The 24,228-nt window shown below is 39.7% G+C and overlaps 2 protein-coding genes across 3 annotated transcripts; one reads left to right on the forward strand and one right to left on the reverse strand.

Moving 5' to 3' along the window:
- Window positions 1-1,884: 1,884 nt before the first annotated feature.
- popdc3 (popeye domain containing 3) lies at window positions 1,885-5,238 on the reverse strand. Its single transcript, XM_034529109.1, has 3 exons — window positions 4,733-5,238; window positions 3,150-3,258; window positions 1,885-2,163 (listed from the first exon to the last, which is right to left on the reverse strand). Exons 1-3 carry the CDS (start codon window positions 5,236-5,238, stop codon window positions 1,885-1,887), a joined length of 894 nt encoding a protein of 297 aa, XP_034385000.1.
- A 3,170-nt stretch (window positions 5,239-8,408) lies between these two features.
- On the forward strand, window positions 8,409-23,762 carry kpna5 (karyopherin alpha 5 (importin alpha 6)). Of its 2 annotated transcripts, XM_034528597.1 has the most exons (14): window positions 8,409-8,633; window positions 9,748-9,881; window positions 10,601-10,687; window positions 10,836-10,935; window positions 11,470-11,564; window positions 12,809-12,940; window positions 15,327-15,415; window positions 15,494-15,593; window positions 15,735-15,898; window positions 17,875-17,953; window positions 18,077-18,202; window positions 18,294-18,421; window positions 18,797-18,975; window positions 21,570-23,762. In XM_034528597.1, exons 2-14 carry the CDS (start codon window positions 9,753-9,755, stop codon window positions 21,755-21,757), a joined length of 1,596 nt encoding a protein of 531 aa, XP_034384488.1. In that variant the 5' UTR covers window positions 8,409-8,633; window positions 9,748-9,752; the 3' UTR covers window positions 21,758-23,762. The 2 variants fall into 2 exon arrangements, with proteins under 2 accessions (XP_034384488.1, XP_034384489.1); XM_034528598.1 differs by having other exon boundaries at window positions 8,436-9,881.
- The last annotated feature ends 466 nt before the right edge of the window (window positions 23,763-24,228 follow it).

Consider the following 24,228-nt stretch of genomic DNA (forward strand, 5'->3'; position numbering starts at 1 on the left):
GATGTGCAACGGCAGTGTTGCAAACTTTATGCACAAGCCAACATGCTGGCATGTGTACAGAAGATGTTAAAACTGCTCTCTTTAGAGCCTACTGTTCTCCTGTATATACAGCTCACCTGTGGTGCAGTTACAAACAATAACGCAAAAGTGAAAAAGATTCCGGCATATTAATGATGCTTTCAGAATCTTGCTCAAGCTTCCCAGATGGACATAGTGCAAGTCATATGTTTATGACTCGTAATGTTCCCACTTTCCATGCTGTTTTGAGGAATTTTATATACAAATTTAAATGTCAACTGAATGTAATGGTAAAAGACTTAACTGAGCCAACACAGGGTGATAGGAGGTATTTTTCTTGTTTCTGGAAACTTTGGAACAAGTGGGTGTATGTTTTGTAACCACATGTGACTTTAACTGCAGTGATTGTACCTGTGTCCTCGTATTGTATTGTATTTTATATATTGTTGTTGTATTTGTGTGTGTTGCTTTATGGACTCATGAGTCTGCTTTTTACAAATGAATGCTTCTCCAAAAATAAAGTTGATGAAGTATAGCTGTTTGCCTTTGGTTTCAGCATAATCTGAGCATAAAATAATTTGAACATACACACTTTTACAAACTCTCCTCTTTTCTATTTACTACTTCTTCTGTGGACAATAGTGCATCAGCTCAAGCATTTTGGAAAAAAATGTATAATATCTTTCTTTACTGTGCACAATAACGTATTAAAAGAACTTCAAGATAGCATCTCATTAATTTTGAATACAGTTGCTAACATATGTTGTAGAGATTTGGATAGGCATTGGGCCCATAGAGCATGAGCATTAGAGTCCTTCTCAGGCTGAACCAATTAAGAGCATGCGTAGTAGAGACGTCCTGCCAGAGTTGTCTGGACTTCCTATTGGCTCACACATACGTGAAAAGCATGAGCATACTGGAACAAGCATGCAGCACGCTATTTATGCTGTGGCCCACCGGAATTTGTCGCGGTATGACAGATGGTCAGTACACCACTGCTAGCTAGCAAACTAGGCTATGTGTTGTAAACGTCAGATTGAGCAGCAGAACCACTGATGCTGTTATTGTATAGAGTTAGGGGAGGGGTTTTGCGAATTGTAAATAGGAAATGGACTGTACTCGTATTGCGCTTTTCTTGTCTTCCGACTACTGTGTGCCGAAAACACTTTAACACTACTTGTCATGATTCACCCATTCATACACTGATGAGAGGGACTACCTGGCAAGGTGCCACCTACCCATTAGGACTAACTGACATGCATACAACATTGAAACACCATAGGAACAACTACAGGAGCAATTTGGGGTTAATTATCTTGCCCAAGGACACATAGACATGGACTAGCAGACCCAGGGATTACAGGACGGTGGTGATTGTGTAGCGTACTAGCCACTCAGAGTAGGGGGGGTCTTCAGTGAATGCGGGTGGGAAAAAATAAATCGGACTACCATAAATAACAAGCTGCCAATGGCTGTGAAAGAGGTTATTTTGCATGCGAATGAGAGGGCACTATTTTCAAAAGAGGCTCTCTTGCACACTTATTGCTAGTGTGCTACCATCTACCCCTGCTCTACATGGTGCAGATAATTCCACACTGCCCTACATAACTGACACTGACTACATGCAAGAACTCAGGTGTGTGTGTGTGTGTGTGTGTGTGTGTGTGTGTGTGTGTGTGTGTGTGTGTGTGTGTGTGTGTGTGTGTGTGTGTGTGTGTGTGTGTGTGTGTGTGTGTGTGTGTGTGTGTGTGTGTGTGTGTGTGTGTGTGTGTGTGTGTGTGTGTGTGTGTGTGTGTGTGTGTGTGTGTGTGTGTGTGTGTGTGTGTGTGTGTGTGTGTGTGTGTGTGTGTGTGTGTGTGTGTGTGTTCAGGCAGTCATTGCCCCCTGTACTGGCACTTGCAGGAAGACCTCTGCCTTTTCTAATTCAGTCTCTGACATGTGACAGTAACTTGGTAAGCGGAGATCATATCGGTGACCCAACCTGTCAAAAGCCTTGTCATTAAGGGAGTACAGCTTCTCTGCAATGTCATTGCGCACAACCAGAGCAAAGATCTTAGCTATGTAGCGATGCTTAGCAAAAAGCAGATAGAGCTTCTTCCTCCTCCACCCCACATATCGGCAGGGGTTATCAGCACACAGGGTCACCTGTAGAGAATGATAACAAAAAGATCAGACAAGAAAACAAGCTGGCAGATCAGAAAACAAGCTGGCATTCCTATGTGTCAGTTATATAATATTTCCAGTTATTACAACATGATGGACAAAGTTGCAATAAACTGCAACTGTCCTTGGGACAATGAAATTGAACATAAAGTAAAACTTAAAACAAATACTCACTTGAAGTTGACATTCTAATAATTTAAGTCTGATAATTTATCAATTGGACCAATAATACCAATACTAATTTTTCATCAACTGGATTTGTTCCCAAAATCAATTGTACAATCAATCTACTTTGACAGTTTTTAAAATAAATTAAGCATGGACCTTTAAGAAGTGCTATAAATAGCTCTCTTTATTGACAAAAACATAGAAAACCTAATGCTGAACTAAAAGGATAAAGTAGATTCTATTCTATATTTAGGGTCCTCGTGACGACTTTGTCGTAGAGGAACCTATTGTATTTCAAGGAATTATTCTTATTTTCCTCTAAGGTTCTTTGCATTTTGGGGGGCTTTATCATATCCCAAAAGTTGTTAAATTTGACGTGCATATCAGGACTGGCGAAAAACACAACATTTTGGGGGTCTCACATTTGGATACAAAATAATTTCTTTATAGCGCCCCCTAGAGATGGAAAAGCCCACGCTTTTTGAACCCAATGACTGATTGACTAGATTTTCCTCCATTTTGAATTTTGTAAAAAACACGTTTTTTCCATCTTCTCCTAAACGCTAGGTCCGATTGTTAGGAAACTTTCTGTGGTTCATTATTGGTTCAATGTCATCAAAACCTATCAAAAGTTGAGTAAGACATCTTTTTGAGGTCATAAAAAGTATTGAACCTTAAATTAGGGACAAGCAAAAAAGTTTCTGCTCGCTGAGACAGGATTCAATTAATTGACATTCTTCAGTTATTAATGGCTGACATGTTTTTTTACACATGCACCATACACATGACTAAAGATGGACCTGGAATACACCCTCTTCTGATGGTCTGAGAGAGTCCCACTCTGGTGAATCCAGAAACTGGAAAGGGTAGATGTAATGCAGAAACTCTCCATTAACTGTCACACGGATTCTGTAGGAGAGTGGATGGAAAGTTGATATTACCAAATCCATTTTCCACTGGGAAACACATAACATACTTAATGTCACAGGATGCAAACACTTGCAAAAAACGTTAGCAGTGATACTGTATTACAGCAGGTGTCCTGTCTTTTTACTGCTGGGGGGGAAACACCTGCTGTGACATCAGTGTTTGAGACTGTGACCACTTCAGTACAACAAGCTACAAAGTTAAAATCCATAGAGCTAGAGGTGGGGAAGTTTCTCAATTCTAAGATGCATGCAAATAGGCGGATCTAATTAAGTACTAGAAATGAATTATAATATATCAAAAGGCATTCAAACTCATCTAACTCACTCTCTATACCTACATATCATATGATTAGTATATTTGTTGAAGAAAACAATAAATATAGTACAGGAAAAATGAATTAAAGGGACAGTATTATAAAATGTATGTACAATGTAGCTTGATTCTGCACTGCTATTGGCCATGCACAAAGTACAGCTGCATGAGACTGTTGCTGTTTTTTTCTTAATTTCCATTCTCAGTTTGTGGAGAACAGATTCAGGATTAGAATTTTAATCGCCATTACGAGAGGTAACATTCGGTGAAATAGAAAAATGCAAATTTGGGTTTCAGAAGATGTTGGTTCTCTTCGGATCTGTGAAAAAACATTCTCCGTGATAAAGTTCAATAAATCCAGATACAGATCCTCTCTCACCTGTCAGCTGTCCTTCGCATATCCACCTCAGACATTCAATCTGGCTTTAGATTTCTAGCACTGAACTGAAAAACTGAAAATGAGGTAATAGGACTACAAACAATAGTGATACAAGTACTAATTTTGCAGCAATGTGGTCCTTGTCAGTGTTTTACTATTATATATGGATATTACGTCTATATTTGTTTGGATAATTATTCCTGCTGCAAATGTTTAGGGTGGAGCTCATTTGAACTCCTTTATACACTGTTGTTCAGTTTGGTTAGTTAGGAAGGGTTGGACAAATTGTAATGTGCAAAGTAACTAGTAACTAAAGCTGCCAGACAAATGTATAGTGGAGTAAAAAGTGAGATGTAGTGGAGTGGAAGTATAAAGTTGAATAAAATGGAAAGTAGTACCTTGACTCGCAGCTTATCAAAACCATACAATGTACTGCTTTAAATAAAGAGGTGGAATAATATTGAGCTGGATTGTTTGGTCCAGCCCTTTACAACAGTCCCTGTTTCTCACGTTGCGCTTTGGGAAAAGTAATCGCCCACCCATTAGCTATACGACAACAGCATATACCTGTTCGAAGGGCAAGAAATCCTGGGATCCAACTGTCAATTTACTGGAATTCCAAACATTAAAACTGAATTGACTGGATGATCTGGCAAAAAGTCTTGCAGTGTTAATCTTATATTTTGTTTTAACATTTAGCCCTGAGCATAGCAAAATCTGTTTATGCAGTTTGACAGGCACACTATCAGTTAAATGAGTCACCTTCCAGACAAGAGCACCGACAGCTTATCAATAGAGGTTTTTCCCTCTATGGCGAAACAGTGATCCCTCTCTATGGTGTGGACTTGTCCATCACAGCAGGCCACGATCTCCCCAAAATGTGTGAGTGACACTCCTAGTTTTTGAAACATACAGTTGTGAAGCTCCTCAAATTCCTTGTCGAAGGACACGCTCCTCAGCCGATAGGCAATATGCAGGACTTGTCCCAAGCACACTCCGAAGAGTGCGAAACTCCACAGGAAAGAGTCCGTTGTGCAGTAGTCCGACCATGACCACAGAGTGGAGCAGAAGAAGCCCACAGTCAGAAAGGTAAATAGATAAAGTAGTCCATAAAAGCCGCTGCCGCCCATGAAGCCAAAGAACAGAAAAATATTGGCGAGGTGGAACACAGAGCCCTCTGAAGTGTCTCTCCATTCCTCACATAATGGATACTCAGCAGCTGTGGGTTTCACAGTCAAGTTCATGTTTTTGAACCCTGGAGGCTCCATGTCTACCGTTGCAAAACTACCAGCACGTTTTACACAAAGTCATCCAGGCTCTCTCAGAGTGGCTGGTAGCTAAAATAAGACTGCATGTACAGTCAGGGTAACACAGGCAACACGTCATGGAGGGTGTGAAGGGGAATGAGTTAACGGAAATACAACTGGAAAAAGCCTCAATGTAAAGAAATATGAAAGAAAATATCCCAGAGTTTATTAGTCAAGACAAAAACTTATACTTGTGTAAACCTCTGTTACCATAATTCCTTCTGATTTGTATATGTTATAGTATTTTGGGCAACAAAGACATATGTATTCATAATAACCAGGTTCAAAAATAAATGCATGCTGCCTGTTAATTGTAATTATCGAAATGTTTGTGCAATCAGACTATATGGACTATTTCCACGGAATTGGATTAAGGCCACAGCTTGGATCAACAGTTACTTCATGTCAACTTATGTCATTAACATACACTGCAACAGGAAATATTGAGTCAGTTGAGAAATCGCTCTTTTTCGCTCATCATCTCCAGCTTGATACTTTTAAATAAATACTGTGTGCTTGTTCTGGAAGTGTCTTTCAACATTACATTTGTAGTTGTTTGCTAACGTCTCGCCACATATTCAAGCAAATGAATACGTCCACGCGGAATTAAACTCTCTATTTTTCTCTTTTTAATTTTTTTATTTAACCATTAACAGTTTACCGAGGGTGGGGCTCTGCATATCATGATTAACCACCTGCAGGGAAAGGTGCTTGATAGCGACGTAATAGGATGTGTTTTAGAAAGAATACTACTTTTCAATGACATAGTATCACCTTAAATTCTAAGATAAGAGGTGTTCCCTTTGAAAGATTGTCCACTGTGCAAAAATAGTAATTCAATTAAAAAAAAATTAAAAAATAATATTTCTTTATTCTTTGTCAAAGCCTCAGGGAGCAAGATGCATGTGGCTCCGGAGCCGCGGGTTGCCGACCCCTGACATAGACCCACACACTGTAACATACCTGCATTTTTGAGAAAACATAGAGTAGAATGATCATCTCTTGTGTATAAACAATGCATGCTCTCTCTAAAAAGACAGCGTCACATAATGTTAGCTAGGTAGAGTTTACTGCCGATAAAACACATAAAACGAATGATTAACTCAACAAAAACAAGGCAAATTTAATCCAAAACAATTAATATCCAAATAAATAAAGCCAGCTCAACTTTTATATGCTTTTAGGTGATGTTGGTAATGTTGGTTTGTCAGTTGGGAATGTGGCTATTGTCACTGCTGTACAATCACACATCACCTTCCCCAAAACAGTAGTCTGAGAGACACACTTTATCTTTATCAAAAGATGACCCATCTGCCAGTAGTCTCTTATTTATAGTTGTCCCTAAATAGATCACAGGGTAGCAGTTGCAGGGATACATTCTGTTGCCAGAAGGTCTCAGGTTCCATCTCACAAATGACAGCTATCAGAGTGTTTTGAACTGTCCTGAACAACACACTAAAACCATACTGAGCACTCATTGAGCACAGCAACGGAACAGATAATCAAGACTTAATTCATTTGGTTAAAGTAAAACAAGAATACACATTAAGCCAATGGTTAATTCCATGATTTTCTTTTTCTGTGGCAAATAGTGCATCCAATCTAATTAGAGATCGGCGATATAGCTAAATATGTTAATCATTATATGTTTTTTTCTTTTGATTGATGTTAGCTTTTGTACAAGGGAAAATAAATGTGGTAAATGCAAACACGTTTTTTTCCTGGTTTTATTTGGGTTTTGTACAGATAAACGTTGTCAACTCTTGAAATCATTGAACTATAAATTAAAAAGTCAATTTTCCATGATAAATTATGGATATTATGAACTATATATTTAACTGTGAAGCGGGCGAAGCTTCTTTTACTGTGAAGGAGGCAGAGCTTTTTTTACTCATAATTCTCTCTCTAATATCTATTTTCTATTGCTTTGAAAACATTTCCTTTAAAAACTAAATTTTACAAGATTACATTTGAACACATGATGCCATTTTAACTCAATATTAATAGCTACTGAGCAGAGCCTGAACGCATCATAATCGTTAAAAGTCCCTTTTCCAGTGACGTGAATTATGTATACTATATTATTAACTATATACTTAACATCATACAACACATATCAAAAAGAGTAGTAATGTACTTCACAGGCAGACATAAAAAGAACAAAGGATAGCATACAATGCAGGTACACGCACATTTCTACATAAATATATATTCAGAAACACATGAATACATCCGAACGTTGTCTATAAAGGAAGTAACTGCTTCTGAGACTTCCGGTGTATACTTTGAAGGCGGCTGAAAACTCTCCCACTTGATCGCAGTTTCTTTGTCAACGCCCCTGATGATGCCGCTGATCTGTCTGCTTTGCAGGCGAGGCACAGGCCGTTTCTCAATATGCGTTCTTGTCCGTACTTGTGTTCTCGTGGACATGTGAAACGTCATCAGTTGCGGCCCAAGTACTGTTCCAATTCAAAAGTCCGCTTCTCGCAAAGCACGGTAAAAATGCCCGGATGTGACTTGATCCGCCCATTTCCCAAAGGATGCGTCAGAGGAGACTTGTGCTTACTTTGGACAGCCAATATCCCACAATGCATTTCGCACCAGCGACGGGGAGCAATGGCGAAGGAGAAAATACTCAACTGAAAGTTGACTTTTTCTAAATACTGTTGTTGAGTCACGGAATGTAATTTTAGGATGTTTTCAGGCGAGAAGTTATTAGTTTAAGCATCAAATCTGTGGTCGGTTTGTCGAGATTCAGCCGACAAAAAAAATGCGCCAACGGTTTCGGAGATTTGAGTTCCGGCTCTTGGGAGCGGTGAGCCTGCAGCGCCAGGCGGTCAGCGCTCAGTGTGGCCGCCGAGAACAGCCTGATGTCGGCAGGACTTCAAATGATCCGCTGGCTCTGGTGTCTCCGTAGCGGTTACACATGAGATATCATTCTGTTTGGAGGATCTAACGAGCACAAAGAGTTTATTTTTAGTTCACAGGTTAAATCAGTTTAACTGAGGGCTGCAATTACATGTTAATATAACTATATATATATATATATATATATATATATATATATAAAATGTACAGTGAATAATTGGAGTAAACTCATGAGCAAGAACAGCCGACGTGGTGACGTCATCAAGTTCGCTGCTGTTCCAATTGCAGAAAGACCGTCCTGCGTCCTCCCGTCCTCTGGAGTCTGGACTCCAGAGTCCAAACTCCAAAAGAACACAAGTCTGTACTCGGCGTACTTTGGATTGAGAAACGGCCACAGTTCATCTTGAACGAACCTCTAGATTGCAGCCTTCCGTTTATATATCAGTGGTAGTAGAGAGTAGCTACTAAGCATCCGTTCGCCCTTTCAGGTACGTAACGTTAGATCTTCAGCGGGTAAGAATCAGTTGTTGACATTGCACCTAACGTGAAATAATGTAAACATTACTTCTGCGATATCTGAAACATTGCAGCATTGGCTAAAGAGTTAGCCGCAAAGCTAGTTTCGTTAGTTACTGACCATCAATTATTTTGTTCAGTTGCACGGAGAAATGTAACTAAAACTCAGTCATGCAAAAGTGCATTTTCTTGGATCGACAGCTTCGATGTCCAGGTCCTGTTTTATTTGATTGTTCCGTGAATGTCAGTGCAGCGTTAGCTTGTAACGTTACAGCTAACATGAGCTAGTCTTTGGAAAGGAGTTTGGCATGACCTCTTAACTAACGTTACCGGTGAGGGGGAAACGGCTGGTATCCAGCTGCTTAACAGAACGTCCATCGGAGATTTCCCAAATACGATAGGGCCGACGTTTAGCGGTCATTATGTACAACATATATGTCTTCAAATGTCTTAGATGATGCAATAACAGTGACTGTATTGTCCGATTTCCAAGTTGTACTGCACGTCATCCAGACATTCTCGTTGATAGTCATCATGAAGTTGCTAGTGCAATTATATTTAATAACAATTAGCTTGCTGTCATTAATTTGCACTATAGAACTTTGTAAAACATTGTGTGTATGACAGAGACTGTGGGACTGGTCCACATTATAGTTAGTATTGTATTTTGTATTTATTTGTCTACCATTGACTGCTGATGAAAAATAACCACTTGGTAAATCTGTTACTACGTGCCTCTTTTATTTGAGATATAACATGTTTGTACCTAATTAATAATAGCAATAGAACTATCTGAAATGTCACCTACAAGTCCCAACACTTATATCCCTGACCATTTTCAAGTATTGCCCCGTTCCTGCCTCTAAAAGATGTCTGCATGTGTATTTAGTTTTGGGTGGAGCGGTAAATTGAGCATTGCTGTAAAAAAACAAACATGTATACTATGTATACTCGGCAACTGTGTGCTCATAAAATACAGGTTATATTAATACAATGATTTTGATATTAAAGTCTTGCCATCTAGAACCAAATGTTGTCCTGATGATAATTGCATTTTGTGAGTGATTCTCTTTCACCCTGACACAGACACAATGGCGAGTCCAGGAAAAGACAACTACAGGATGAAAAGTTATAAGAACAAAGCGTTGAATTCTCAGGAGATGCGTCGAAGGAGAGAGGAGGAAGGAATCCAGCTACGCAAACAGAAAAGAGAGGAGCAGGTAAACTCTCTCTCATCTTGATAAAGTGGAAAGTGGCAGCAAACAGCTCCAAATCTTGAATAGTGTGTTAGGTGAACGATCGTCGCAGAGTGCAAAGAAAAAAAACATTGTCTTATTGTGGGAAAAACTGAATGCGCATTAGCTAAGAAGCCATCATCTGATTTGTCTCTTCTTGAACCACTTGATGAAAACTCTTTGTACCTTAGATTTGAAGTATTAAAGTTTTAAGTGCATTAACGAAAGATTTACCAAATGTGTTAATGCACCTTAAATGCCCAAATTTAAAAGTTTTGAAACTCAACAACTTTTACAGCTATGACTCAAAATGTCAACAGTGGAGTATTTCAGATTTGGGGTATTTGGGTCCCCACAATGCTACTGAGTTTATGTTTAGTATTTATGTGCTTGAACAGTATTACAACAGCCTGTCAGAGAGATTACTGCTGTCTTTAGTCTTCTGCTTGGGAAGTGACATCAATGGATTTGCCTTGTATAACATGAAACCACTTGTATTTATTTAAGTGTCTAAAAGTCAAAGAAATCTTAAAAAGTTTGACATTGTGCTTTCATAATTATGGGTCTTAAATGCTCTCAATTAAGATTCCTCTTCTTTGCATTTTTTACTATGTGCTGGTGTGTTCACTGGTCTGTTCATCACGCCAAGTTGCTAAATATATAAATAGCTAGTTAATCATGTGACCTTGACTTTGTGCCCACAGCTGTTCAAAAGGAGAAATGTAGGTGTACCTGAGTCAATGCTGGAATGTCCAATCCAGGATCCAGACATCAGCTCCACGGTACCTTTTGTAAGTGTTTACTACTGTTGTGACCTGGTATTTATAGCTTAAGTCCCAATATCAAACTTATCAGTCGTGGCTCTTTTTTTTGTACTTGGCTACAATCTGAACATGATTATGATCTTGAATATGTATTGTTTTTTTTATATTTGTGCAGGATGAGGTCATAACTCCCGATATGATTCGGATGATCTTCTCCGGGGACCCAGACCAGCAACTAATTGCGACACAGAAATTTAGGAAATTACTCTCAAAAGGTGTGTGTGTTGCATCTTCTGAATTTAGATATATTTACATAGTTATTTCTGAAGTTTAAGTAATCATCTTACTGTTTTAAGTATATGTTGTACCACTGATTATTACAATAGAGATTAAATTGAGTACATTTTCTAGATTCTCACTCCAAACAAAGGACCTCTGCAAAAACACCACAACATTAACCACTAAATATGAAACTTTTAAATGAAATGGAAAAACAGATGTAAGGCAAGAAATCTTAATATTGTTGAGCAGTACACACAGATTGGGTGACTAAGTAAAGCCCCTTGAGGCAAATTTGTGATTTGTATTATTGGGCAATATAAATCTAATTATTTGTGTCAATATTATATTGCAATTTAAGGGTAAATCCACTCAAAAGTAAACTTTCAATTGGACACAAAGGTAAACTGATTACTAATCTCTTTTTGTACATGAGTTGATGAGCAATACTGCCTTCTTTCAAACCTGCCATCCTTTGAATCAGGTTCCAGTCAATGAGAGATGAGATCTACTCTTGTTTTTCTGTACAGAGCCCAACCCGCCCATAGATGAGGTCATTTCCACTCCTGGTGTTGTGATTCGTTTTGTGGAGTTCCTAAAGAGGAGGGAAAACTGCACACTACAGGTGAGAGCTTCACAACACAACACAGCACAAGGCGTGTTGCTTGATGGGATGAAAATCAGCCAGTGTTCAATGTAGGTCAGGATTCTCCTTCCCTACACCTTGTGGGGGTTCAGCATCATTTCCACACACAAGGGGATAGGGGGAGCCAGAAAGTATCCGAACAGGAGTCAGCCATACTGAAACATATAAAACAGGAACGTTCGCAAGTGATATCTCAGAAGTTGTCCGCGTAAATCAAAGGCGTGTGCCAGTCAGCGGTAAGGAACGGACATCCCCGTGTCACAGAATTGTGACAGGTGATCATATCGTTGAGAATTTAGTTTTAAATTTCCGATTATTGAGTTAATCAGTTCGGTCAGATTCTGGAGCCCTTCATTGGAACCTTGTGTCCAACTTTATTTACCCAGAGGATGACTATGCACCTAATTAGCATATCTGTCCTTGGCACTGAAAGTCTGAGTAAGCTAATGTATTTGTAAATAATATTATGTAAATGTGTGCCCTCGATGGACTGGCGGCCTGTCCAGGGTGTCCCCTGCCTTCGCCCTATGTCAGCTGGGATAGGCTCCAGCGCCCCCGCGACCCTAATGAGGATAAGCGGTATTGAAAATGGATGGATGGATGGATGGATTATGTAAATGTTATATACACTTTATATGAACTGCATGCTAAGAAGCATTAATTATGTATGAGTAAACACCTAATTCATCATTTATATAAAGCACTGTTCCACATTTCATAAATGATGGATTCACCATATGTAAATGCAGTATTATATAATGCTTCATAGCGTGCAGTTATTATTAAGTGATACCAATCCATAGGACCAGAGAGAGACTTCTCTAGGCTTCTGCTGCCTCTAACATGACACAACATAAACAGTAACACTTTATAATAACTGGCCACTATGAAGCATTAAATAATGCTTCATTTACAAATGGTGAATCCATCATTTATAAAGTGTGGAGCAATGCTTTATAAATGATGAGTTAAATGTTTACTCATACTTAACTAATGCTTCATAGTGTGACGTTATTATAAAGTGTTACCAATATGATGATTATTATTATTATTATTATTATTATTATTAGGGCCCGAGCATGAAAGTGCAGCACCGAATGGTCCCTTCTGCATCTCAAATGTCCTGACCAAAAAATAATCATTTTTTATTTCTCATTGTCACTTCGGCAGTAAAAGAAATACTAGTTCCATATTGCTTGATCCATTTGCTTTCTTTCCAACAGTTCGAGGCAGCTTGGGCGCTAACCAACATCGTGTCAGGTACCTTCTTGCACACCAAGGTGGTGATTGAAACAGGAGCTGTTCCCACTTTCATTGAGTTGCTGAACTCTGAGTACGAGGACGTCCAGGAACAGGTGAGTGCCTACAACACAACAAATGACTACATGTATTGAACAGTTTACCGATAATAAGCAACAATGTCAAGTATATATAATATAATAATAATAATTGTTAATAAGTAACAATGTATTAACTCAACAAAGACTTTTAGTTAACAAAGGAGAAAATAATTTACCAAATGTAGCGAACATGAAAGTTCTAATCTGCTGCCAGTTCGACTCTGGTAATGTTGAACAAGGTGTGTCAGGAGAGAAGAAGCCCACACTTCCCCAGGATGGGGCGGGTCTTATAGGCTCAAGGCAGTGGTCAGCTGTCTCCAATTTGCTTATTGGCCTCACGCTCCAACCAACCAGGAAACACCGACACAGCAACACAACACACACAAGTCCCGTCAGACGGCCTGGGGTCGTTGCACTGCATATATTGAACAGTTTACCAATAATAAGCAGGTGGTACCCAAAGTAAGTTCAAAACAAAATCAAACAAAAAACTGTGCTCACATAAAAAACAATAAAGACCTGGGTATTCCTTGAAGTCTTGGTAAGACAGTGTGGTACCGGTATGAAGAAAGGTATGGATAGTCATCTGTCTCCAGAGCTTTATGTTTGTGTGTACAGTTCAATCCTACCACACTTGACGTAAGTATTCTTTAATTCACAGCCTTCTTGCTGCAGGCAAATAAATTACATTCATTTTGTATATATAAATCCCAAATTCTGTACACATACGACATCCTCTGTCCCGGGACCTCACATCTGCACAGGAAAAATCCCCCTCGAAAAAACGGGAAGAAAACCTTAGCGAGAGCAACAGAGGAGGATCTCTCTCCCAGTACAGAATGAACAACGTAACAGAGTTACAACACATTCAATGCATATGCCAGAAAGTATTCATAAATGAGATTATTAGGTATGATGAAAAAGTTACAACTACCAAAAAATAACAGCAACAGTGGATTTAGTAGAATAATAATGATAATAAAAGCAGTTATGTATTGGTAATACTAATAGCAATAAAACTAATAATAATAATAATAGCAGTAGGTGTTGGGCAGGACCAGGGTCTATATATAACCACGATCCATGTAAACCTGTGAGGCAAGAAAGCACAAAGACTCCAGAGAAAGAGCAAAGTTAGTAATGTGCATTAATGGGGCATGAATTCATACAGAAGGAGATAGAGAGAGTGGGTGTTTTGGAGATGTGGGAGAGTGACCAGTCAGTTTGTGGGAGATTTATAGATCCAGGGTTGGAGGGGGCAGGGCTGGAAGTGGATGATGCCAGAGTAGTAGGTGGAGCGTCCAGTATTGAGAGCCAGTTTGTATTGCTGGTTATATTCCTTGTAAGCCAGGTGAGGCCGGTTTTGTTGCACAATCACTATAGTCAGAGTTTCTAGGGTTTCATGAGGCGGAGTTCAGGTGGGAACCAGGGAGCAGTTTGGGTGAAGAGAAGGTTCTCGATTTGAGAGGGACAAGCTGATCAAGGACAGTGTGTTATTGTAGAGTTTGATCAGATCTGTGGGAGAGGGGCTTAATGAGGGGGGAGAGTTTTTCAGTGAGACAGGGATGAGGGGCAGATTCAATTCAGTTTATTTTGTATAGCCCACTATCACAAATTACTATTTTGCCTGAGAGGGCTTTACAATCTGTACACATACGACATCCCTGTCCCAGGACCTCACATCGGATCAGGAAAAACTCCCCAAAAATAACCTTTCACAGGGAAAAAAGGGAAGAAACAGAGGAGGATCCCTCTCCCCGGATGGACAGATGCAATAGATGTCATGTGTACAGAATGAACAGCATTACAGAGTTACATAAACACATTACATGAATATGACAATGTATGAATGGACCTCCAATCCATGAAACAGAAGGAGGTAGAGAGGAGGGGGGGCGGGGCGATCAGCAGGGGCCATGGCGCATCAGCAGGGCCAACGCAGGAGGCCGGCTCACCAGGCAAGAGGCATCAGACACAGCCAGGTCCAATGGACCCTATGAGACGTGAAGTCACAAAGACTCCGGGGAGGAAGCAGAGTTAATAAGGTGCAATGGAGAGATGTAAATTCATCCATAAGTAGAGAGCGAAGAGGAGATAGGTGCTCAGTGTAAAAACATCCCCCAGCAGCCTATAAGCCTATAGCAGCATATCCTGGGGCTGGACCAGGGCAAACCTGATTCAGCCCTAACTATAAGAACTATTTCCCTTGAAATATTTTTCTATATCATTGTGATAAATTTGATATTGCGGAGAGTGATGATTGTTTGTCTGTTTGGGTTCTGGGATGGGAATGTCAATGTCTATGATGATTGCTAGGTGGTCAGAGATGGTAAGGTCAGAGCCCTCAGAGTTCACTGATTGGTCCAACACTGAAGCAAGTTGATTGTGTAATGTGTTTCAGGCGGTGTGGGCATTGGGGAACATTGCAGGAGATAATGCAGAATGCCGAGACTATGTACTCAACTGTGGCATCCTGCCGTTTCTACAACAGTAAGTGTTCTTCCTTGGTCTGTCTAAATATGTCAAACATGATGCAATAGCAACTGGATCCTGTGTTGTCATGTCCAGGCTACTCGCTAAATCCAACCGTCTCACAACAACACGCAATGCAGTATGGGCTCTGTCCAACTTGTGCCGAGGGAAAAACCCACCACCGGATTTTGCCAAGGTAAGTCTAAGCGTCATAACTAAATTGAAACACTAGAGCCCATTCACCTTATTTCTGCTTGCAGCGTTAATTGTTGTTCACCCAGCACTGGTATTAAACTGGCTTATACTGTTTGATGTCCGTGTCTCCGGTGTGTGTCAGGTCTCTCTTTGCCTCAGTGTGCTGTCCAGGCTTCTGTTCAGCAGTGATCCAGATGTGCTGGCTGACTCTTGTTGGGCTCTGTCCTACCTGTCTGATGGCCCCAATGAAAAGATCCAGACAGTCATTGACTCTGGAGTCTGCCGCAGATTGGTGGAACTACTCATGTAAGAAACTATCAGGTCAACAATATAGGGGAATTGTCCTTTTGTGATTCACTAGAGGAAGATCAGGCTAAGCTGTATTGTCAAAATATCAGGGTGATATATATGTGACAATGCATGACCAGGTGTCATGTTACAATATAATTATGGACAATGTAGAGGTAAGTCCATTCATTTTTATTGGAACACTTGTGTATCATATTTATACTGAAAAGACAGCTGTGTCAAATGAGTCACCTAATTTATGTTGTCAGTGCTGGTTGGGTTCATTTCTATAGTGAGTTATCTCTTTCTGTAGTGTGAAGCAGAGTGTTGGTGCTGTGGGAAACTGTTTAATGTGCCCGTGTACCGATATAGGATGGTGAGTGATCTATCTGCAAAAAAAATATTTCAAGGGAAATAGTTCTTATAGTTACTAGTTACAAAAATCATGTCTGGTGCTGTAAAGGGGAGGAGACAGAGATGAACTCCGGGGCTGCGGTCAAAAAGTATTGTTTTTCTTAGGAAGGTTACTAACTGAGTGCAATGACTCGTAAGTATCTAAGCAGCAGACAAGATAAGAGCTAGTCCAGGTCTCTAAATGCTAAGGAAAGGTGCCTCAATGCTTCCTTTCTTATCTCCTTTACCATAGGATACAATGGACCATCCTTTACAAAAATTATGTAGATAATGCCGAGTCACACTTCCTTGTGGCAAGTGTTGCTGCAAGGAAGTGTGAGTTGCTAATGAGATTCATGTTGATAAATGAGATGACAGTGATGACACCATTTTTTTTCATTTTATTTGTATTTATTTATTTCGAACATGTAACAAATACGAATAAAAACTAAACAAGAAAAACAAATGAGATGATGAGTTAAAAGGGCTGCACGGTGGTGCCATACAGGATGCGGTTGTGCGGTTGCAGTAGTCCAGTCGAGAGGTGATGAAGGCGTGGATGTTTTAGCAGGTGAAGAGAGAGAGAGATCGATAGATAGATAGATACTTTATTCTTCCACCCGGGGGATGTTTTTAAGATGAAAGAATGCAGATTTTGTGATGTGCTTGACATGGCGTTCAAAGCAGAGGGTTGGATCAAAGATGACGCCAAGGTTACAGATGTGTGTGAAAGCAGGAACAGAGGTGCCATCGATGGAGAGGTTTTGAGTTGGTTGGCAACAGTGCGTTACAGTATTTTCGACAGAAAAATGAGATTGGTCGGAAGTTGTCCAGGCCAAGTTTTTTTTTTAAGGATGTGTGTGCCTGAGGTGAGTTTGAAAGCGGTGGGGATGAAGTCAGTAGACAGGGAAGAGTTGATGACAGAGAGGAGGAGCAGGTGAAGGGCCGGAGAGTAGGAAGAAATAACTTAAAAAAATAACTAGATATTTATCAGATAAACCTTTTGTTTGAAATGAGATAATCCTTCTTTTGTCCCATGGTACATTTGCTTTCTTACAGCAAAGGGGACAATAAGAGGAACAACAAGAGGAATCCATTTCAAATAAACTGACACAGGAAATGACATGAATTTAAATGACATGACGATGACCTCTTACAATATCAATAACATCAACTTCTACAATCATTTGTATAAATACATACATAAATAAATAACACCAATGTGCATACTTAGGTTTTTCTTCAGACTACCCAAACAAAAGTGCTTGATTAGTGTGGTCTGTCCTTTACATCATTTGTGTGGCCATCTTGTAATGATTGTAAATTGAAATTGGTGGTGTACTGATATGTGTCAATTGATTGGTACTGTGTTTCTTGTTAGTTGAAAGCCCCTCAACCTGAATTATTTAAAGCACTGTATTGAGCAGATTATTGCAGAGTACAGGTGTTTATTATTGCACAAAACTGTATTTGAATAGTTTCAGTTCATCAATGTCAACTTCTAAGACATTTTATATCAGGACAAAATGCTCACTATCAGTAGCTTTTGCTACAATTTCAATACTGTACGCTATGTGAATGTTTCTTTGTATTTGGCATAGGCACAGTGATTATAAAGTTGTTTCTCCTGCTGTCCGTGCGGTGGGAAACATTGTAACAGGAGATGACATCCAGACTCAGGTAGAGGCTCAATTACTACAATTACTGTAGACACTGATTCTCTCACGTTATTTATTCAATGATTAATTTGTAAGAGATCAAATGGAGTAATACATGTAGCCATGTGTATGTTTGTCATCTCAGGTTATCCTGAACTGCTCAGCACTGCCATGTTTACTCCACCTGCTCAGCAGTCCCAAAGAGTCCATCAAGAAAGAGGCGTGCTGGACCTTGTCGAACATCACAGCAGGAAACAGAGCTCAAATTCAGGTAATGGCTGCTTGACCTGTGTGACCAGTGTGACGTCTAAAGAATGGCTGCTGTTCTGTGTCGGTGGAGCTGATAGTTCTTGTCTTATCAGAATGTCATTGACGCCAACATCTTCCCAGTACTGATTGAGATCCTTCAGAAGGCTGAGTTCCGCACAAGGAGAGAGGCAGCGTGGACTATTACTAATGCCACCTCTGGGGGCACTCCTGCACAGATAAGGTATGTTAACCAGACTTTAACAATCTGGTTCTGTCCCCGGTTGACTGGTCTCTGGTGGAGGCCCCGCAGGAGTGTGAGCTGAAGGAGTTTCTGGTGAATGAATTCATCTGATTTTGGTGGCCCTAATGACAAGCATTAAGAGTAACTATGTAGAAATAGAAAATCTTCTCTCTGATGCTCTTGTTTACTTCTGTAGATCATGTAGAGTTGTTAATATTAAACTGAGACTGTTTCAAAACCAGTTCAAAGTTTCTCACAGTTCTTTAAAATAGTTTCACTAAGCAATTAATGTTAAACAATCAAATCAAATTACAAATAAATTTAATATGAATTTGAAATGGTTTATTTGATTAAAATGCATCTTTGTGTGAACAGGTATTTGGTGTCTCTGAATGCCGTCAAACCCATGTGTGACCTGCTGACAGTTATGGACACAAAGATTGTGCAGGTGTCTCTGAATGGTCTGGAGAACATACTCAAACTGGGAGAACAGGAGGCCAAACAGAATGGAACAGGCATCAACCCATACTGTGCTCTCATTGAGGAGGCATATGGTACAGCTCAGCCACACATCACACAACTAACATGCTACACAATATATCACTGACCTACAAAACCTCTTAGACAGAATTTAAAGTAATAAACTTATTTTGTTGCTAGTTCTGTCCCAGAAATAAATATGTGAGCACTCTTCACAATTCAAATTAGGTTTTAATATCTAACTTGCCTGAATGAATTGCTGTCTTGCTAAATGCAGTTATGTTGTCTCTGGTTGAAACATGTACTGATAACTAAATAAATAGTTATCAAGTAACTGATAGAAACGTTTTTGCTTTTTGACACATATCACACACAATTCAGTTAAAGGTATTGATTGACAACAAAATTAAACAACTTGAATGTCTGCTGTATTTAATGCTCCTAAGTTCTTTCATCATTAGGACAAATTGAATCGGTGTTCAACATTTTTTTTTTTTAAAGGATATGGCTGACTATCACATAATATAAAACATTTAAACAGAACCAAAAATGCTCCCAAGCACCTTGAGTACATGAATGTCTGAAATGTTAAGTCTTGATTTCCACTCTCACGTTATTTTATTTATTAGGGGTGTCACAGTTTTTATTTAAAAAGCATGATTCTCTTCATCTTTAAAGACGACACAGTTATTTTACCGGTTGCCTATGGGGTCAGATCAGTCTCAATAATTGCAAATGCACACAGAGAGACTTACAAATGCAAACACAAGATTTACAAATGCGCACAGAACAATTTACAAATATGTTCAATTTACAAATGCACACAGAGAGATTTACAAATGCAAACACAAAGATTTACAAATGTGCACAGAACAATTTACAAATATGTTTGATTTACAAATGCACACAGAAGGATTTACAAATAAATTAGACTCAAATGCACACAGAACGACGTGTCTGTGTTTATTTATTTGTCAATCGCACTGCATTTGTTTGTGGATTCTTCACATGTGTGTAGGGATTTATGAGACTCCCCTGCCGTGGCTAGATTCGCAAATGCGTTTTTTCAACATAGACCTAGCTGTAGCCAATCAGATGTCGCCCTCATTTTCAGCCATGAGCGCATCTCCCCCTCCCCTCTCCACGGGGCTGCCAGCGTTACAGTTGCACAATTTGCATAGGGATACACAATTAATGTACATCCCCCACCCCCATTGTTGTAAGTCATTGAAAGTTCGGTATAATCTTGTAAATCTTGTAGAAAATCTTGGCGCAGCACGAATGACGCGAATAGAGCGAAGCGAAAAGTTCGCCCGCTGTCATTCAGACGTCGTCGGTGAAAGTCACCGAGCAGTGATGTTATGTATAAATATATACATATGATATTAATGTTATGATGCCCTCGATGGACTGGCGGCCTGTCCAGGGTGTCCCCTGCCTTCGCCCTATGTCAGCTGGGATAGGCTCCAGCGCCCCCCGCGACCCTAATGAGGATAAGCGGTATTGAAAATGGATGGATGGGATTAATGTTATGAACCCAAACACGAGGGTGTTAGATGTTCTGACGTTTATGGGATGTCCACAACAAGTATAAAGCAGAAATAGTGGATGACTGAAGTTATAACTGTTTCCACGGAGTAAAGCCACTGAGATAAGCCACGCCCCCTCTAAGGCGCAAATAAAGCGAATGACGCTCATGTGATTGGTTGAAAATGAGGGCGACATCTGATTGGCTACAGCTAGGTCTATGTTGAAAAAACGCATTTGCGGATCTAGCCACGGCAGGGGAGTCTCATAAATCCCTACACACATGTGAAGAATCCACAAACAAATGCAGTGCGATTGAGAAATAAATAAACACAGACACGTCGTTCTGCGTGCATTTGTGAGTCTAATTTATTTGTAAATCCTTCTGTGTGCATTTGTAAATCAAACATTTGTAAATTGTTCTGTGCGCATTTGTAAATCTTTGTGTTTGCATTTGTAAATCGAACATATTTGTAAATTGTTCTGTGCGCATTTGTAAATCTTGTGATTGCATTTGTAAGTCTGTCTGTGTGCATTTGCAATTATTGAGATTGATCTGACCCCATAGTTGCCTGCCTAGCATCACTTTTCCAGACACCAAGGCCACTGGCTAAGTCAGAGGCAACAGAACTGTAAGAAACCTGTCTGCAGCAACCAGTTTTTAAATGATAATGATAATCATCAGTGCTTTAAAAAAAAAAAAAAAGAGGTTCACGCGAAAATTTTGTCAAATTGACAACCATACACTGCATTAACATGATTTAAAAAAATTAATTAAAATCTAAAATTCAAAATCAGGGGTCCATCAACTTGACTGTTCGTTGTGGGTATTAATCATCTCAAGGGCTGCTGCACTTTATCCAATCCCCACTCTCCTTCTCCTGAGGATGATGAGTGTCTTTGTCATATACGTTTTCCTTTAACAAACATGAAAAGACAACACATTTAAAACAAATCTATATGATGATTTCCATAGAATGTAATTCTTTAAAAGTTTTTTTTTAAAAGCTGTGCTTTAGATACAGTTCTGGCATTACTCACTCTACAGTTCAGTCAATCCTGTTATACCTTTGCCTCTTAGTTGTGTTAAGTTTAATATAGAAATGAAATGAACTGTGTTTGTGTGGGTGCACTTCTGTAGGCCTGGACAAGATCGAGTTCCTGCAGAGCCACGAGAACCTGGAGATCTACCAAAAGGCCTTTGACCTGATTGAACACTACTTTGGTGTGGAGGAGGAGGATGCCAGCCTGGCTCCACAGGTGGACAAAGCTCAAGGCCAGTTTGTCTTCCAGCAACAGGATGGACCCATGGAAAGTTTCCAGCTCTAACCCCACGGCACTTTTCTACTGCCCTGGTCTCTAAACCTCTGCTAGAGGCCGCAGCCTGCTGACCTGCAAACTCCCCAGACCTTCACTTCTACAATGTAACAACACCTTATCTTGAGAGACAGACTTGTGAATATGGAGATAAAAAGAGCCGATTTGGTTATTGCCATTTGAGACTCTGGGTGTCTGTATGGAGGGCTCAGCTTTGCTGGTATTATCCCATGCCATAGAAAGCCAACTTTAGTGCTACAGTATGATGTTCCTTTGACTTCCTGATATGTTATTTTTATTGTTATGTTAATGGTATTTGTGTTACACATTTGTGTTGGAAACTGCTATCTCAAATTTAGCAAATGTGCAAACTACCCCTTCTCAGAAAAAAGGAAACAACAGAAGCGAAGGAAGGAAAGCCCTAAATGAACAGATAAGCCAGGACATATTTTGTTCTTAATTCTGGTTGAAGTCCAGTTTGGAATAAAATCCTTGGGTGTTCAGATCCAGTGTCAAGTGGCTGACCTGGCTGTTCGGAATGAAAATATATAGTAGTCCTGTTGTTGCCGCATGTAAGTCTAAAGCATTTGCAAAAGCTCTCAAGGTTCTTTTATCCTCACCGGTGGATTTAGAAAGACTTGATGAGCATCTGAGACTCGGGGTCTTTAATTTATTTGTCTTCTGAGAACTGTTGGCGGAGTTGTTCTGTCTTCTGCACCCTCAGCTCTGACTGAAGGCAAGCTGACTGTGTAACTGGCCAACTGGCCCGAGTTAGTTTGATATTTGAAACAATGTTGGCTGTTCACTATGTTTTATGCTGCTTATTTTTAAGTTATGTTCTTTATTTCAGAAAGCAGTATCAGGGAAATGCATGTGCTGTCTATGTTACATGATGCAGTGTGTGCAACTAGCAACAATCTTGCTAGTTAAATTACATTTTTCTCTGTTTTGTAGTTTGACACTGAACTAGTAACGTATCTTAAATATTTTTTTCGGCCTGCAATCATTTCCCTTATTTGAAGGGATTAGTAGAATTTGTATATTGTATACACATATAATAAATTGTAAAGAAAGTATAAAAGTGGCTATGGGAGGGTCTGAAATGCTATTGTTTTCTGGCTGATATGCAGTTGTGATATTTCCATTCCATTGCTGTTTCTCCTTATTGTGCCCTTTTTAGGGTTGACCCATTTGTTTCCTCTGAACCTTTATACTTTGATTTTTCTTGTCTTGTGTTTTTATTTTGTGGTTGAAGCACAGGTTTTGTTTTACCTCTTAACTGTAATTAAGTTGTGATATGTGCACATTGGAATACAGCAACATTAATTGTTTGAGCGTCAAATGTGAAATCAACCTATCATTTTGTGAAAAGAATAATAGCAGTATAGCAGAAAATGAGCAAGTACATTCAATCATATCTAGTTTTTATGATATTTTGCGATGGAAAATCATGTTCATCCCCTTCTTCTTCCAGGTCTCTGAACGTCTGCTAGAGTGAGTGGCCGGTCGGTCTGCATACTCTCCTGTGTGTACTCTCTCCATGTTCTGCTTTTTTTTTCTTTTTCTGCTAGATGAACCATGATTTGATTTTAGTACAGCAACAATAATTGCATTAGCAGCTAACCTTAAATGCAATCTAAACTGAATTGACATGAAATGGAAAAAATAATGATTACTTGCCAAGCAGGAATGTAACTGGTCACAAATGATCGATGATGGTATAAGCGGTCTAAAGTCTGTTGTAATTGATTCCAATCATCTTTGGAGTTACGTCAGTCTTTTTATATCAGGGAGCCTACCTTGACCACCTGCTCCACAGTGGTGACAATGCCGTGTAGGCCACTTGTCAACTGCAGATTAAATCCCCTGATGATGTGCCGCACCATCTCTTCCGCCAAGATATTGGGTCTCCAATGTCAGAAAAATTCAGATATAAACGAAAGGCACACAGTGTGTTGCATACAACACCATGTGTAGGAGCCAAATGTGGTAATTAAATGTATTTGCTCTATATGTACACTGGGTGGCGCTGTTCTGGGGTCCTCTGCTCACCTATTAAATCAATTGGATCATTATTGTCATCAGGTGTTGGATCCCGGAAAGGGAAAGATAACCACAATTGGGCACCATACAGCCACAATTGACCCATTTTCCATTATTTCCCCATGTAAGTAATACTCAAAAGTCACATAGGGTTTTGCCCCAAAGCGTTCCCGATAGGATTTCCCAAGAGTCCAAAAACTCTTTCCCAAATGGCCTAATGTTATGTATAACAAATATCAGCCAAATTGACAGTGTGGTACATTTCCGTCAGAATCAGAACAAGTATAATACAAGGATTTTGGCTTTGTGTTTGGTGCATGACAAACATTCCATTCAATTATCTGAACTGCTTATCCTATTCGAGGTCGCAGGGCGTTGAAGCCGATCCCAGCTAACATTGGGCGATGGCAGGGTATCGCAGGGCACACATATAAAGACAG

The sequence above is a fragment of the Cyclopterus lumpus genome, chromosome 25 (assembly GCF_009769545.1).
Source record: "Cyclopterus lumpus isolate fCycLum1 chromosome 25, fCycLum1.pri, whole genome shotgun sequence".
NCBI lineage: Eukaryota > Metazoa > Chordata > Actinopteri > Perciformes > Cyclopteridae > Cyclopterus > Cyclopterus lumpus.

Bases quoted from the DNA above. Each gene is read 5' to 3' on its own strand.
- kpna5 (XM_034528597.1), top strand. From the start codon at position 9,753: ATGGCGAGTCCAGGAAAAGACAACTACAGGATGAAAAGTTATAAGAAC. The intron at 15,416-15,493 runs GTAAGTGTTCTT...TGTCATGTCCAG, and splicing joins ATCCTGCCGTTTCTACAACA to GCTACTCGCTAAATCCAACC. The intron at 15,899-17,874 runs GTAAGAAACTAT...TATTTGGCATAG, and splicing joins AGATTGGTGGAACTACTCAT to GCACAGTGATTATAAAGTTG.
- popdc3 (XM_034529109.1), bottom strand. From the start codon at position 5,238: ATGGAGCCTCCAGGGTTCAAAAACATGAACTTGACTGTGAAACCCACA. The intron at 3,259-4,732 runs GTGACTCATTTA...ACTCTCCTACAG, and splicing joins TCGGTGCTCTTGTCTGGAAG to AATCCGTGTGACAGTTAATG. The intron at 2,164-3,149 runs GTCCATCTTTAG...CATTCTCTACAG, and splicing joins CAGAAGAGGGTGTATTCCAG to GTGACCCTGTGTGCTGATAA.